Source organism: Monodelphis domestica, chromosome 2, assembly GCF_027887165.1.
Source record: "Monodelphis domestica isolate mMonDom1 chromosome 2, mMonDom1.pri, whole genome shotgun sequence".
NCBI classification, from domain to species: Eukaryota; Metazoa; Chordata; class Mammalia; order Didelphimorphia; family Didelphidae; genus Monodelphis; species Monodelphis domestica.
Window position 1 is genome coordinate 105,230,073 of NC_077228.1, and position 17,187 is coordinate 105,247,259.

At 44.3% G+C, this 17,187-nt stretch overlaps 1 protein-coding gene across 3 annotated transcripts in view; it reads right to left on the bottom strand.

Moving 5' to 3' along the window:
• Positions 1–978: 978 nt before the first annotated feature.
• SYT2 (synaptotagmin 2) overlaps positions 979–17,187 on the bottom strand; it is a 190,831-nt gene continuing 174,622 nt past the window's right edge. For all 3 annotated transcript variants that reach the window (XM_007481157.3, XM_056815734.1, XM_001364066.3), the window contains exons 9-10: positions 10,023–10,156; positions 979–7,349 (exon numbers count right to left, since the gene is read on the bottom strand). In XM_007481157.3, coding sequence (XP_007481219.1) covers positions 7,143–7,349; positions 10,023–10,156 — 341 coding nt within the window. In that variant the 3' untranslated portion in view covers positions 979–7,142. The remainder of the gene's footprint in view (positions 7,350–10,022; positions 10,157–17,187) is intronic.

The following is a 17,187-nucleotide window of genomic DNA, read 5'->3' on the forward strand; positions in this document are numbered from 1 at the left end:
TTCTTCGAACAGCTGAGGCAGCCTCATTGTCATCATCATGGACCCCCCTCCTTTGCCCTCCCCCTCTCCCTTGCTGGCTCTTTCTCAGCTGGAGAGCAATTCTGCCATTTCAAGATAATTGGAATCTCACAGCCCCATTCCAGGACTGGGGGCACAGAAGACATTCGATGTAAATTACTGCAATGACTCGTCCTCAAAGTGAAAAAGGAGGAAGGCCAAAAAGGGAGCTGAGCAAGGATTTAACCATTTCTCTGAATCGCTTTTGAGATCCTGTGCCTGAGACCCGACTTTTTTTTTCTTTCCCTTAAACCTTACCTTCTGTGTATCAATTCCACTGCAGAAGAGTGGTATGGGCTGAATGAATGAGGGTGAAGTGACTTGCCCAGAGTCTCACAGCTCGGAAGTGTCTGAGGCCAAGATTTGAACCTAGGACCTCTCATCTTTAGGCTTGGCTCTCAATCCACTGAGCCACCTGGCTTCCCCCAATGAGCCCTGACTCTTGCATAAGGCACCTCTCACAGCTACCTGCAGAATAATCTGAACCCCTTTGCAACTGAGGGTTTGGGGGGGAAAATCCTCAGCTTCAATGCCTAGACCCTGAACCAGGTACTGCTTCCCTTGGTTTGATCCTTGGCTGCCTGGCCACACACTCTGCCCTGGCCTGCTGGAAGGCACTGCCCGTGAGTGTCATCATTCATCCCCAGCCCACCACCCCTAAACCCTCAAGGAAAAGTTTGGGCCACCAAGAAAATGCCAGAATGCTACGCTAGTTGTCCTGACATCTAGAGTAGAGTTCTTCAGTTCTACCTTCCAGCATGGGCATCTATTCCCCTTCCCTCATCAGTGGGGAATGGGCCTTGTGTGGCTGCCTTCCACAGGGTGCCAAGGAGTAGACAATACACCCCAGAACCTCAGCACCCCATCCCTTCCCCTCCCAACCCAGCAAAAACAGACCAGAGGCTCCCCCCACCCCCAGCATTCTTTCAGCTCATTTCTTTAATAAGGAGACGCAGCTCTTTACAAAATAACAATTTGACAAGAAATCAGACAAAAACAAGAGTCCACACTAGGGTAGGAGGATCGCGCCAAGCTTGGGAAAGGCAGGTAGGGAAGAGAAGGAACTGGGATCTGATAGGGCAAGGGACAGCATCTGTGCATTTCATGTGAGACAAGGTTGGGGAGATATCTGACAAGGAGGATGTCTAGTGACCAGCTGGGGTAGGGGTGGACAATGAGGTATCCTTAGGTCCACCCCAGCTCTGGTTCTGTAGGTCCCAGGATATTCGGGAAGAAGCAAGCCAGTGTTCTGGATTGGGGGTTGGAAACAGTGGTTCAGAGTTGTGTAAGGAATCATTTCTAGAAGCTCCAGAACCCTAACCCTCAAGGCAGATTGGATGGAGCTGCTCACCTATTCCCTGACCACTCACCCCTCCTTTCATCCAGTCCAATGCGTTGGCCTTCTCTGTAACTCGACTAGTTCAATTGCCAATTGGCTCTGGATTTGAGAAGTGTGAACATTCTCCACATCCACCCAGCCTGGACTAGAGAGGAACCAGGCTTCCCTCCTCTCTTCTCCCCACTCTCTACTCTTCCATACCATCCCCATGCCATCTTCCCCAAGCCTTGTATCTCAGGATGGGGGGCTGTCCTCAGCCTTCTCTAGAATGATAATTACCCCCCAACTTCTGCCATATCCCATTCTTGAGACAGGTCCTGAGCTCTCCCTCAGTGGGGATTCCCTTTTCTTCCATGTGCCTATCTATCAGGGATGGGCTGAGTGAGGGCATATGGGAGTGTGAACTAACTGGATGGATCTCAGCCACTCCCTAATGCCACTTATATGCCATGCCGTAACCCTGCTCTAATAGTGGCCCTACAGGAGGAAGTTGCTGAACCCTGAGCTGGGAAGCCCACGAAGCCATCCATCATGCCAAGAGTTTTCCAGCCCGAGCATCCAAGTCCTTCCTTCCATCTCTCCCTCTTCATACCTTCTCCAGGATGGAGGTTTCCATGGCAGAGGTTTAACCAAAGGGAAGTTCCCGGTTCTGACTCCTATTCTAAGCCCCTCTCAACCAGAGCTGCCCCGACTAGCAGGGCAGGAGAGGGCAAAAGAGTCGCGCTAATCCCTGCCCTTTGAAGCGTGTTCTTGGCAATGTTTTACCAGATGTTTTCTCATCCAGTACTTCACCCAAGTCCATCCAATCCTCATACTCACCCTCCAAGGACAGCAAAGCAGGGATTTGCACACACACACACACACACACACACACACACACACACGCACGCACACACATTTTTACAGGGGGGGAAACTGGGGCAGGTAGGACCAGAACAACTGGCTTGCTGCTCCGGAAGAACTGATCTTGATCCCGAAAGGGATGGAGATCCAACGTCAAGGAAGACGAGAACCCCAAACCTTGAAACCATAGCAATGGTTTCAAGCTTATGCCGAAGCTCGCCAGAGATCATCTCCTGAGGACCCCAAGGAAAGAGAGCGAGACTACCTCTAAGGAAGGAAGGTGTAGGAGAGGGGATGGAGGCAATAGGTGAGCCCTTCACGAGTATCCTCAGGAAACTCACTGGAAGGGACAAGTTTGGGGCTAGAGGGCAGGTGTCTGACAGGCCGGCCCTATTATGGCTTATCAGTTAATTCAGACTTCGGGAGGGACAGATACGTTACACAGGAAACACAGAAGCCACATTTACACTAAATATCAGATTAGGGTACAGTGCAACAGGATACATTTGGTTCTACAAAACCCAACAAAGACAGACAAGGGGCTGGGGGCGACGGCACGGGGCAGGGGCCAGGGAGGGAGGTGGGTCCTGATTTTCTTACAGCGTAGACAGACCGCATGCGCAAAAGGCCAACTCCCCTATTGGAGGAGCTCTCAGTCACATGATGGCCACCGATGGAGGGTTTTCTCTTTTTGGGTGGGGAAGACAGGACTCATTCATACCACATAAAAAAATGACGTCAGAGCCTTGATGGGTTCTGTAAAATGGGCTGTGGATCAGGAGGGAGAAAATCTCAGCATTGTCATGCGGCTATGTACAGAAGGCTTATTAACATGCACCTTAATTAAATGTCTTGTTCAGATGTATATTATATATATAATCTTCTTTTATATATATATATATATATATATATATATATTACTAACCACAAACAGAAAGGGCATCAGATGAGGCTCGAATGGCTTCAGTTGGTTCAAATTTTTTTTTGTCCCTTAAAAAAATGAATTATATTCATGTGTCTTCAATCACAGTGTCCCCTTCTTAATATTGCAGTTTGAAAAACACCGGAAGTGAAATTCTTTGTGTGCAGTCTCTGGCCCTCCAGGGGAGAGGGTGGTGGAGAAGGCGGAGAGAGAAAGGTACGGAGGGAACTTAGCCACCCTCTCCCCACACAGCCAGACACCAGGACTCTTCTACGGCATCTCCCTCGGGACAGAGTGGCCTCACCGTCTCTCCCAGCCCGCCCAACGCTCTAGGGTCAGGGCCCACGGAACCTAGCAGATGGCACTCGGGTCCTAATATGGACTGCGGGAGGTTGAATCGCAGAGGGTTGTTCCTGGGTTCGAATATGGGGAACCTTCGGTAAATGGGAATCGAATTGGCTACAAGACCACTTACAGACCATGAACTGTCGTCGTAGGAAATCTCTAACCTTCCTCCAAATATCTCTATCACCACTCTAAGAATCCCGTGTTTCCCCACTCAATAGAGGCAAAGGAACTCTTTCAGAAAACCATAAGGCAACGGACTGTGGTATCTGACTCTCTTCCCTCGGAGATTCTGCCCTAACGGAACCTTCCGAAGGTCCAATCAGTCATCTCTCCCCGCCCTCTAACTTCCTTTGGAAAGGGTAGTCTGGGACTTCCCGTTATTTCCATTTTTCCTTGTTGGCCGAGGGAGGAAAAGAGGGCATCGAGTTCTGCCCCATCTCCCAGACTGACCAGATTTGTGGTTTCATGGCCTCGGCCTTCCAAAGCTCTAGACTGGGGAAGTAATTAGCATCTTACTTTTCTGATTTAAAAAATGGTTCTTTGGGTTAGGATATGGAACTAAGGGTTCCCTGTGGAATTGGGGCGGGGATGGCAAGGGCTTTGAGAATAAGGAAACAAGGGGGGAGGGTCAGGTTTATTGAATCCCTAAGAGGAAGAGAGGGTGGGAGCTTCAGCTGTCCCTCAAATGAACAGAGGTCCCATTGGGCCCACACGGCCTTTCTCTAGCTATGAACCCAACACCAGTCACAGGCAATACTGTGAGATTGGGGATCCCCAGAATCAGATCTTAATGGAAACGAGGGTTTCCAATAGTGTCCCATGGACTGAAAAAACAGTAACCTTCGCTTGTGTGGAGAGACTCCATACTCTGATCTCTTGAACCTCTCCAAAAACTCAAGGCCAGCAGGAGGTGCTAATCTGCTTGGTTGGCTTGTCCAACCAGAGAGAATTACAACCCCTTCCATCCCCCTCCCACTTCAGGAGCCTCCCTGGCTCTTCAGGGGCTAGTTGACCCCTGACTGCCCATTCCTTTTATCTAACAGGATCAGATCTGGCTTTGGGCCAAATTTCAAATTCACTTGATTCTCACTGAAGTATGGAGCCCCTCTAAGGGCACAGGAAGGGACTCCAAGGGCTCCAGTCTAGTTGCTTGGCCTCTGAGTGGGTACATAGCCAGAGTAGCCAACATGCCTGTTTTATCTAGGCTTCCTATGTGGCAGCACTATTGAAACTGGGGGGAAAGGGGAAGATCGTAATGGAAGGTACTGTAAGGAGACTGGATTTCTCAGGGAAGAAAAGTCCAGATAGGAGGGGAAGATGAAGAGAAAAGAATAGAAGAAAACCTGAAAGCTAAAAGAAGAGCTGATCAATGGGCTTATGTTTAGAGAGAAATGGGAACAGTGGAAGGGAGGGAAAGAGATGCTTAGAAAGCACTAAAAACTGCAAATGTCTTTCTGCAAGAGGGGAAGAGTACCATGGTCCTTCCCATCAAACAATGTGCCCTATCTAAAGAACCCTAATTCTCCCACCATTGCTTCCAAGATCACAGTTCTGGTCAGCAAAGACTAAAAACCATTATTCTTATTACAGTCCAACTCTTCCTTCATTTAAAAAAAATAATCTCTAGTATAAAAATAGCCTCCTAGCCACCAGGGAACACTAGCAGAAAGCCTGATGCACTTTTCAAGGCCAGCAGGCTTCGGTCCTGCTTCTTAGGAAGTATCCCTCCTCATTTGCTTAACCTAAAAAGTAACTTTATGTCCATCTTCAGTGAAACCTAGAGATGTGACCTGCCCTTTCCTCACCCCACCCCCACCACTATGTCTCGATTCCTTCTAGTTCTCCCCCACCTAGTTTTGTAGACCAGGGAAAACAGTTGTGGCCATGATCAGGTGAGACAGGAAGTTCTGCCATTTTGTGCTCATCAGAGGGCATGCTTCCTGGGCCAACAGTGGCTTTCTCCTGCTTTAAAAAAAAAAAAAGGCTTGGGGTTGGAAAGGAGATGAGGCAACAAGGATATGAGGTCCCTGTGCTTCATTTGGTAGGTGGGAGAATGGGCTGGAGGGCCTGGAAGGGGACTCAGTGCAATCTTGGATAACAAATATATGGCTTTTATCAATGCTGTGGGTAAGGGATTAACAGGATCAGGGCCAGGGCTAGGCAATGGGGCAGTTCCCCCAACAGGCTTCCAATGGCCCATTTGGAATGGATATTCTATGCTTCTTGGAATCCAGAGAGGCAACTCCTTATAGAAAAATACGTCAGGGGACGTCCTCGCAAGCCTCTCTGCAGTCCCTCCATCTGAAAATAACCTCTCCCTTCCTCCAGCACAGAAATGAGGAATGAAGGAGATAACCTAAGGAACTGAAAAGGAAAAAAAAATCCCACTGCTGGCTTTTGTCTCTCACCAAGAAATGTCTCTGCTACTCAGATCAAAAGTGTCCACTCCCCATGTCTTTCTTACCTACTTCCAGTTCTTAGCTGGACTTCAGAGACCTAAGATCACTCTAACCTTTTTATGGCTAAAGTTCTCTGACTGTATCAATGACATGTCTCCACTCCAAAGTTGTGTCCTTTTAAAAAGGCAAAGCATTATGGAAAATTGAGTCAAAGCAAAGTGTGTGCCTTTCCTAGAAGGAGGGCCAATACCTGCTTTCTTCTCCAGGGAATGGAGAATGATGGACTTTGTCTTGTTTGTTTTTTTAAATCTTTCTGGGAAACAGAGCCTCCATCTCTTGATTTGTTGCTGCTGCTAATATGGGAGTGAGTTCCCCACATTGGTGGATCCCCCTTGCCCCAAGCCAAGGCAAGTTTCACAGAGTGGGTTACTTGCATGACTACGCCAAGAGGCTGCTGTTTGGAAGAGAGCATAGCTGGCAAAGGTCCATGGTGGCATGGGGGCAGGGGTGGGGTTTGGTCCAGGCTCTGGCCAAATCCAATCTTCTCAACTTGACATTTCCCAAATAACTACCCACATCAAATATTTGGATATTTGGGGTTCTGGGTCCTTGACTCTCTGAGTTTCATTGTCCCTGAAGGATCTTCCCTCTCCATTCCTTTCAATGTCCTTGCTTGTTCCAGAAACAATGGAGAAGCTCAAGGTCATTCAGCTGGTTCACTCCAAAGCTGAGCTCCTCATACAGATGTACCTGGGCTATCCCAAGATTCCGCTGGCAGGTAGGGCCCTCTCCTTAAGTCATGATTCAGGAAACTACATGTTTTATCATTGTGTTGGTCCAGAACATTTAAGAAACAGGAAGTGCCACCATTTTGTTGGTCCCAAACATTCATGAAATGGGAAATGCTACCCTTTGTGGGTCCACCATAAGAGGCCCCAAAGGTAGAATTTGAGTGAAGCCTTGAAAAAGCAAGGGAGAAAACAGAGAGGGCATGCAGCACAGGGCAGCTATGAGGAAGAATGATAAGAGCCAGCTTTCTCTTTCTCCTATTAGGGGATTCTCCTTGCACAGCCAACAGAGGGAAATTTGTCTTTTAAAAAAAAGAGACAAAGAAAAGAGGGAAAGAAAGGAGATGGCAACAAACCAAAAGAATACTCTAGAGTTGCATAACTGAGGTATTGAGAGCTCTGGGTCTTGTCAGTGTTCGTAAGATGAACCCAGGCTCAGAGGCCACCTATTTGTTCTTGCCCAGGAGGGCATCCACCTCCTCCTCAGGTTTGAGAGAGTGCCACTGGGCAATTGGCCTCCTCGGATTGGCCAACATGTCAGACCAGTGCCGGAGCTCCGTGCCTGTGGCATTGCAGCCTACGAAGATCTTGCCGATGGCTTCATTCTTACCCAGTTTGTCATAGTCCAGCACTGTGACCACAACCTGGACTTTCTGCAAGAGAAACAAAGAGAGGAATTTGAGGGCCAGAAAACAGTAGCCATTTGTCCATCTGATTCTCTGTCTCTAAGTTACCAGGTCCAAAGGTTCTACTAAAGTTCTCTATATGAGGGAGCTATATGACAAGTAGATAGAGTGATGGGCTTGGAGTCAGGAAAACCTCAGTTCAAATCTGTCCTTAGATATTTACTAGTGGGGTGACTGGGCAAATCACTTTTTCCATCACAAAACAGGTATAATAATAATACCTACCTATCATGGTTGTTGAATGGATCAAATAAGATAATATTTGTAAAGAGTCTGGTCCATAATAGGCACTTAATGAATCTTTCCTTCCTTCTTTCCTTCCTTTCTTTTCCTCCTTCCTTCCTTCCCTCCTTCCTTCCCTCCTTCTGTCCTTCTTTCCCTCCTTCCTTCCTCTCTCCCTTCCTTCCTTCTTTCCTTCCTTTCTTCCTTCTTTCTCTCTTTCCCTCCCTCCTTCCTTCCTCTATTCCTTCCTTCTTTCTTTCCTTCTTTCCTTTCTTCCTTTCCTCTAGGTAGTGTTGAATCTAACACAACCCCAATCATTTGGAAGAAGGGAGAGGGATGGAGAAAAGAAGGAAGCAGTGTCTCTTCTTTTCATTTAACCCATTCTAGCTATTCTTATAGTGAAGAAGGCCTTTTAATCTACAGCTCAGAAATGGCATTGTTTCCTTTTCTTCTTGGAATGCTCAGACTACATTCCTTCTTCATCTCTGCCTCTTAGCAGCCCTAGTTTCCTACAAAGTCCAACTTAAGGGATACTGTCTCCATGGGGTCTTTCCTGATCCCCCCCCAGCTGCTAGTGTTGTTGGTGGTAGTGATGGTTTTAGTTGTTTTATAGCCTTAGTGCCCATCATATTGCCTGGCACACAGTTGGTGCTTAATAAATATTTATTCATCAATTGTTCTGACTCTTCTAGAGGCAAAAAGGACTCTGTCCCCCTGCCTCTTTATTATTCTCTTTAGAGAGAGCTACAATTCCTTTACACAAACAGATTCTCTCTTCAGATTCTCATTTGGACCTTTTATTCAAGTTCCTGGGACCATGAAGATGAGAAGGACAGGATAATGAGAGACAAGGAAGAAGGACTGATTTTAAGTCATGTCTGAGATTACTGTCATGGCATGGGGGACATTCCTGGCATCTCAACTCCCAGTCTGGTGTTTATTGTGCATTTCTGACCTTGTTGGTATTCCTTGGATCACCCAGTGCCAAAAATAAAACTTAGTTCTTCCCAGAAGAGGAGTAAATTCATTTCAAATCTCTAGAGCGATCATTGGTGACCAAGCCCATCCCCTGACATGAGCATCTGTCCACCAGCGAAGTGAGGTCAGCTCATTGCTGGCCCCAAAACACTAGAGTTTAGTCAGGTCACATCCTGCCTTTAAGTTCTGGTTGGCATCCTACCTGCTCTGCTTAATTAAAATGCTCAGTTGATATATCACTGACCTCATTTACCTTCATTCTTCATTTATAACTTGCAACCTGTAGCCCAACAAGAGATTTAAAAACCCAAACATTTGATGATCTCTTCCCCTCCTTCTCCATCCCAGCTCCCCACACCTAGAGAAGGTACAGTTATAATCGCTCACATGGATATAGCCCTGAAAGGTTTTACAAAGTCTTCCCCTCACAATAGTCCTGTGAGTTAGGTAGTGCTAGTAGTATTACACTCACTTTATAGGTGAGGAAACTGAGGCTCAAAGAGATGTCATAATTTGCCCTGTGGTCACAAAAGTTAATAAAGATCAGGGCCAGGAATACAAACCCAAATCTCTTGGTTCTTCTCAAGTCACCACATGTAAGCTAGCTAGGCAGTAAACTGAAAGGGGAGGAAAGGTGGAAAGGAGAGACAGAGATAGAATCCAAGAAAGAGAGAGAAGAAAAAAGAGCACAGGAAGGGAAACAGCATGGGAAGAAACATGGATGAGAAGAGGAAAAACAAGAAAGGAAGGAAGAAGGGCAGGAGTAAAAGCAAAGAAATAAGGGGAAAAGGGAAGGGGAAGGATGAAGAGAAGGCAAATTGGCAAGCCAGGATGGTTTTCTATGATAGTTTTAAGAGGGATGCTATCTGTCTATTCCTGGCAGGGAAAGTAAAGCAGGAAGAGATATGCTGAGGCTGGGCAGGGTAGATGCAGCTTGGGACAAGATGCTAATTTGATAACATTTATATAGTATGTTGAGGTTTACACAGTGCTTCATATTTGACTGATGAGAAAACTGAAACTTAAATTAATTAAATGACTTGTTCAGGGTCACACTGCTAGTTTCTGAGGCCAGACTCAAATCCAGATCAACCAGTTCTCTAGGTCCTCCTCTTGAGTCTGCTGTGTTTTGGGGGAAGAAGGGTTGTGAAATCCAAAAGAGATCATCAAACCCAACCCCTTGCACATAGTGTCCCAAAACCCCACTGAAATGATTTGGAGATAATTCTTTTATTGAACTTTATCTCTTCATCTCCTTGTCACTTCAGATATACTGAATGGCACCTCCCTTTCTCTCCCTCATCCCTGTTTCCATTAAAAGCTTTAGGAAAGTTGGTCACTGGTCTACAGAGTCATTTCCCTTGAACTGTACCCAATTTCCTTTTGTGACTACCCCCACCCAATACTGCCGACCCAAAGTCCAGATGGAACCAAGATAACCTGGATCTGCTCAAAGGGGATCTCAAAGCTGAACGATTCATTGAAGTAGGGGTTCAGGGTCTTCTTCTTCACTGTGGTCTTCTTCTTCTTCAGTCTCTTGCCATTCTGCATCAAATGAATCTTCACATAGGGATCTATAGAAGGAAAAGCCCGTCATTACCCAAAGCTTCCCAAACTTCTGTAGGAACTGTTTAAATATCCTTCCTTCCTTCTTTCCTTCCTTTCTTTCTTCCTTCTTTCCTTCCTTCCTTTCTCTTTTCCTTCTTTCTTTCTTTTTCAAATAATCTGTACCTTCTGTCTTAGAATTGATTCTAAGTATAAGTTCTAAGGCAGGAGACTGGTAAGAGCTAGGCAAACAGGAATTAAATGACTTGCCCAAGGTCACATAGCTAGGAAATGTCTGAGGCCAGACTTGAACCCAGGAAAAGGAGTTTTCCTGACTTTAGGCCCAATGCTCTATCCACTATGCCACCTAGCTAACTAATGACTATACATATTTGTATTGGGTTTCTGTTTTGTTTTCCTTGCTTTCTCATTGGGGGTGAGGGGAGAAATAGGAAACTGAAAAATAAAATTGTATTTAACACAAAAAATATTCCTCTAGCCTAGATGGTCTCTGAGGTCCCTTCTAACTCCATATTTTCCGATCCATTTATATACACATTCACCTAGCACAATGAAAACAAAGAGATCATAAAAGCTAGGTGAAGCAGTGGATAGAATGTCAAGAAAATTCCAAATGGGGTGATGAAAAATGAGACAACTTCATTCTGTTACAAATTCTTAACTCAGGACTATGAACTTTAAATTTTTTTTATTATTTATGGCAGAAAATACATAGAACAACATCTCACACCATACACCAAGATAAAGTCAAATTGGAAATTGTATCTAAAAATAAAAGATAATACCATAAACAAATTAGGGAAGTATGGAAAAGTTTACTTGTCCGACTTATGGATAAGGGAAGAATTTATGCCCAAACAAGACATAGAGAACATAATGAAAAATGAAATTGGGTGGAAAGGAAAGGGAGGGAGAGAATCTGACTCACAAAATGTCAGAAAACAATTGTCAAAAATTGTTTCTACATGTAACTGAGAAAACAAGTTTCCAAAACATTAAAAAAATTATTATTATTTGGATAACTATATTTAAACAGAATTTCTTTCCTTTGTAATTCTATGTATTTTATTTAATGCATTTACAAACATTATTCAGAGAAGGGGTTGCTAGGCTTCACTAGAGTACCAAAGGGGTCAAGGGCCCCCCAAAAGGTAAAAAACCACTGAGGAAGTTCAAATCTATCATCTAGGAAACTTTCCCAATGTCGCCCAGGAAATAACTATAGAGACTAGAATTTGAACTACAAGCCATCTGCCTTTTTTCCAATATGAGCTTACCCATTAAGGGAAATGAAGCTTAGGATCATAGATTTAAAGCTGTGAGAGACCTCCATAGATGGCAAAAATCCTGGAACTCCGTGGAGCAAAGCCCTGGAGCTATAGAAGGCAAAAGTCTGAACTCCTATTGAGCCATAAGGCAGCTGAAGTTTGGCATGTATCTTACCTTTTCACCCTGAGGCATGTGGCCTCCAGCTCTTCCCCCCTCTCTGTACCCAATATACCTACAAAAATCACTGATGTATGTATTTCCTTGGGAATCTAAGCCAGGTTGTAATATATTGATTTTATGACCTATAGAAATTATTGTGTAGACTCAGTGAGGTAAAGGAGATCCCATTGTGCCACGTTATCATTTACTCTCATTGTGTAAGTGGAAACTTGTGCAAAATCCCCAGTTTGTTTTTCTCCCCATATAAAAGTAGATGTAAATTTCAATAAATTGCTTTTGGTTGCTATCAGCACCTCCAGTCCTTCTGACCCCGCAGAGGTGTTTCATCTCATCCTTCCTACCACCTCATTCTTCTTACCCCTCTGGGACCCCTTGACAGACCTTAGTGGCCATTTAGTCCAAACCTTTCACATGAAGCCACAGGAAATTCAAAGAACCTTAGGAAAACTTTTATGAACCGTTGCAAAGTGAATTAAACAGAACCAGGGAAAACAATCTATAGAATAACCATGATAAAGTAAATAACAACAAACAAAAGAAACTGAATGCCATAGAATTATAATAACCAAGTTTATCCTTGAAGAAGATATGAGAAAATAGATCTCTCTTCTTTGCAGAGGTGAGATCTTATGGGCGTGAAGTATTGCATATTCTGTCTTTTTAAAAACATAGTGTCTCAAAAGTCTTACTGCACTGCTAACATAATTAAATTAATGAAGCTAATAAAGCTTACAACTGCACTTAAGATCTTTGGGACACACCATATAGATTTTTATTTATATTTTTGGTTTTCATATCTCCCAGATTTCCTTCTGTACCCTTCTTCTTCCCAAAGTGCCATACATTATATAATTTTTTTAAATTAAAAGTAAAAAACAGGAAGAAGAGAAAAATTGGAGGAAAACCAGATATTACAACCCCCTTCTCTTTCCCCCTCTCTTCACTGTCTCCTGCCTCTGTAGCTTGTCTCAAATTCTCCTTGAAACACTGAAGAACAATTCCTTGGCCACTGGATATACAATTGAGCTAAGGTTTACAGAATCACAGAATCTGAGAGCTGAAAAGGATCTCATTAGTCATTAGTCCAATCCATGCATGAAAGTATTCTTTACCATAACATACCCAACAAGTGGTTGTTGTTTTGTTTCTACTTGAAGACCTCTAAGAAGAGGGAAGCCCCTACCTCTGAAAGGACAGCTCTAATTGTTACGTATGCATTGTTCTGTTGGGTATAAAGGAGCAAAGGTCTGTAGAGTCTAAACCCAACTCCTAGAAGTGGCTTCATATGCTCCTAAGCAAGCCTATTGAAAAGGAGAACTCTGTGGCTACCTTACAAGGACAGAGTGGATTAGAAAAGAGATAAAATGGCTAGAATCCATCATCAGATAGAATTGAATTAGCGTCCCAGGGCTCAAAGGAACCTTGAAGGCTATTCAATTCAATCTTTTCTCTCCCATGCCCAACAAGTTATTACTGAACCCTTTTTTGTAAGCCTCTAGCAAGGGAGAACCCACCACCTCCCAAGAGAACCAATGCCATTCCTGGATGACTCCTCCCCACACTGAGCTAAAATCATGCCCCATAATTTTATGGATGTGTGTATGCTTGCTGTATGTCATCTTTTGCTAAGTTAGTAACATAGATACCTCCTTTGGGGGGGTCTTTTTTCACAGCCTCCTCTTGTTTGAAGATGTTTGTTGTTGTTCAGTCCTTTTCAGTCATATCTGGCTCTTTGCGACCCAATTTGGGATTTTCTTGGCAGAGATACTGAAGTGATTTGCCATTTCCTTCTCCAGCTCATCTTACAGATGAGGAAACTGAGGCAAACAGGGTTAGGTGATATTCCTAGGGTTATGCAACTAGTAAGTGTCCAAAACTGGACTTGAACTCAGAAAGATGAATCTTCCTAACTTCAAGCCTGGCACTCTAATCACTGCACTACCTATCTCATAAAGATAAGTAGCATATTTCATCTTAATGTTTCCAGACTCATGATTTATCATCAGCTGATCAGAGATCTAAAGTCTTTCCAAATTGCTTTTCTATATAATATTATTGTACAAACTGTTCTCCTGTCTCCGTTCAATTTGTACAGTGCCAGTTCACATGGGTTATCCCAGTTTCCTCTGAAACAGTCCATTTCATCATTTTCTATGACTCAGTGATATTTCAGATTAAGTTGTTGACCTATATTTCTCCACCCCCTCAATGATAAGTTTCATCTACATTCACTGCCTCATGCCCATTTCTTTACTATCCACACCTTCTTCCCCTTGCAAATTGTTTTTTTTTTTAATTAAAAAAAAACCTTACCTTCTATCTTGGAATCAATACTGTGTATTGGTTCCAAGGCAGAAGAGCTGTATGTAGGCAATGGGGGTTAAGTGACTTGCCTGGGGTCACACAGCTGGGAAGTGTCTGAGATCAGATTTGAACCTAGGACCTCCCATCTTTTTCAATACCCTGAGCTACCCTGCTGCCCCCTACAAATTGGTTTTTGACCCCACTACCCTACTGAAATTACTTTCTCTAGAGTCATCTCTTAATTGCCAAGTAAAATGGTCTTTTCTCAATCTTCATCCCTCTTAACTTTTCTCCAGCTTGTAACATTGTTAGTCCCTCTTTCCAATTTATCCTCCATGCAGCTGTCAAGTTAATATTCCTCAGATCTGACCAAAACAGATCTGACCCTTATCACACCCATACTCAAAAATCTTCAATGGCTCCCTAATGCCTCTGGAACAATATGCAAACTTAGCCTGGAAAGTTTCAAATTTTCTCTAGCTGATTTCCATCGAATATTCTACTCTTATTCTATATTGCTCCTCTTTGCATATTCTCCTTTCCAATCAAACTGGCCTGCTTGATGTTCAGTTTGACCCTGAAAAGCAGAAAAGGGAGTTATGGGTGGAAACTGCAAAAAGGCAAATTTGGATTTCGTGTCATGAAAAGCTTCCTAACAATTATAACTCCCCCCAAAGAGCATGAGTTGTGTCTCTAACCAGTGGATTTCTTCTCATTGGGGTCTTCAGGCAAAGACTACGTGATCACTTGTCATTTAGATTGCAGTCACAATTCATTTCAGCTATAGGTTCGGCCAGATAATTGCTTAAGTCCCTTCCAAAAGTCAAATAATTAATTCAGCACTTTACATTCTCCTGGTTTGGCCAAATCCTTTTAATTACTTATATACACAAGGGAAGCCCAGTGACACACAAACAGATCTCACAGCCATGTTCTCCCACAAAGTGGAGTGTGGCTGACCAATTAATAGCTCTACAACTAGGTTGAGGAGACAAAGAATAGACCGAAGGGGGGTGCGGTTGGGAGTGGAGTAGTACAATGCTGAGAGGAGGAAGTACTTAAAAGTCAGGAGGCTGACATGGCGACATGGCCAGTAGGATGGACTAACCCAATTGTGATTGGAGCATCCTGGAAACATGTCCTACAGGTTGAGCAGGTGCTTTCCTTTGTCCCACCCAATGGCAGCATGCTTTCTTTGGGGAACCCCCTTCCCTATAGTTTCTTCATTTTGGCAGGACCTAGTCTACCCATAGGCCTCTCCAGCAATGTCCATTTTTCTAGAAACAAAATAAGACAGACTAACAACATGAACCACCTCCAGGGACCCTGATAGCCAGTTAGAGTCAGGACGTGACTGTCTTGGTCAGAGTAGAAAATGAATTCATTTATGGAAAGGGAAGAAATTGCCCACTGAGGAAATCTCACCCAAAAGTTCCAATCAAATGCCACCTCCTGCCTCCAGCCCCAGCTGCCTCCATCCTTCTGAAATCACCTTATATATTCTTTGTCTAGATGTTGTAGCTCTGACTCAGGTGTGCACCTGTTGTTTCCCCTGCTAGGCTGTATGGAAGCCTCCCCACCCCCCCAGGGCAGGGTCTCTTGTGTCCACTCCTTTGTCTCCTATGACACAGCAGCCCTCACCTGGACAATTGCAAATGGCATGCTGGCTAGTCTCCATGCCTCAAACTTTCTTCACTCCATTCTATCCTTCACTTAGGTGTCAAAATGATTCTCCTAAAATATAGATCTGACCCCATCACCTCCTTCCGTCCAATAAATTATAGTGGCTCCCCATTATCTCCAGGATCAATTTAAATCTGTTAGGAATTCAAAACCCTCCGCCACCTGCCTCCTCTTCTTCATCTTCTATAGCTTACTCCCCTCTGTGTACTCTGTGATCCACTGGCCTCCTTTCTGTTTCCCCACACGTGGCACTCCATCTTCTGGCTTGGGCCACTTTCTCTGGCTCTCCTCCATCCCTGGAATGTCCTCCCTCCTCATCTTCTCTTCCTGAATTCCCTGACTTTCTTTAAGTCACAGTTAAAATCTTACCTCCTACAAGAAACTTTCCCCAGCCCCTTAATTCTTGTGACTGTGATTGTTGTTCAGTTGTTTCAGTTGTGTCTGATTCTTTGTGACCCCATTTAGAATTTTCTTAGCAAAAATATTGGAATGGTTTTCCATGTCCTTCTCCGGCTCATTTGGCAGATGAGGAAACTGAGGCAAACAGGGTGAAGTGCCTTGCTCAGGCTCACATAGCTAGGAAGTATCTGAGGCCAGATTTGAAATCAGGGAGATGTGTCTTCCTGACTCCAAATCCAGTGTCCTGTCCACTGTGCCACCTAACTAACTGCTCCATCCTTAATCCTAGTGCCCTCTTTCTGAGACTACCCCCAACTTCTCCTGTTTGTATACTTTGTCTGTACACAGTTGTTTACCTGTTGTATTTCCCATTAAACTTGAACTCCTTGAGCCCAAGGACTGTCATGCTTCTCTGTAGCCCCAGTGCTTGGCACACAAGAGGTGCCTAATAAATGCTGGTTTGGGGGCTAATATGCACTATAGGGTGAGCAGGAGCTTTCCCATTGTCCCACCTAGTATCAGCATTTTCTCCTAGGGAAACCACTTTGCCCATAGTTGCTTCACATTGGCAGAACTCAGTCTACCCACAGGTGTTTGTAGTAATGGCAGCTGTGGTTGTCCACCAGGACCTCAAACTTAATATGTCTGAGACTAAGTGCATATTCCCTTTAACCCTGCCCTCCCAGAATCCCTCTACATCTCATCCATCTTGTGGATTTTACCTCTACAACCTCTCATACATTTGTTCATCTCCTTGTCCCACTCACTCACCTACTGTCCTCATCCATGTTTTATTTCTCCTACCTGAACAATTAGAATAGCCTAAGTGGTCTCCCTGCCTCTAGTCTCTTCCCACTTCCAATCCATTCTTTACACAACTGTCAAAATATTTCTAACAAGGCATAAACCCAACCACATCACTTCCACGCTAAAATTCTGCCATGGCTTCCCAGACATAATGGGGTAAAAGAACTGACAACTACACACTTCTTTCCTGGCATTCAATCCCTTCCACAAATTGGCTCCCACTGGTCTTCTTTCATTCCATTCTTTTTCTTTTATTCAGTAAACTAGTCAGACTGGACCACTGACTCCCCCCCACTCCCACCCAGTCTCATCCTGCTCTTCCAGGCCATTTCTTGGTAGAGTAGGACCTCATTTTACCCAACTGTGATGTCCTAAGACCTTTCCCATCAATTTTAAT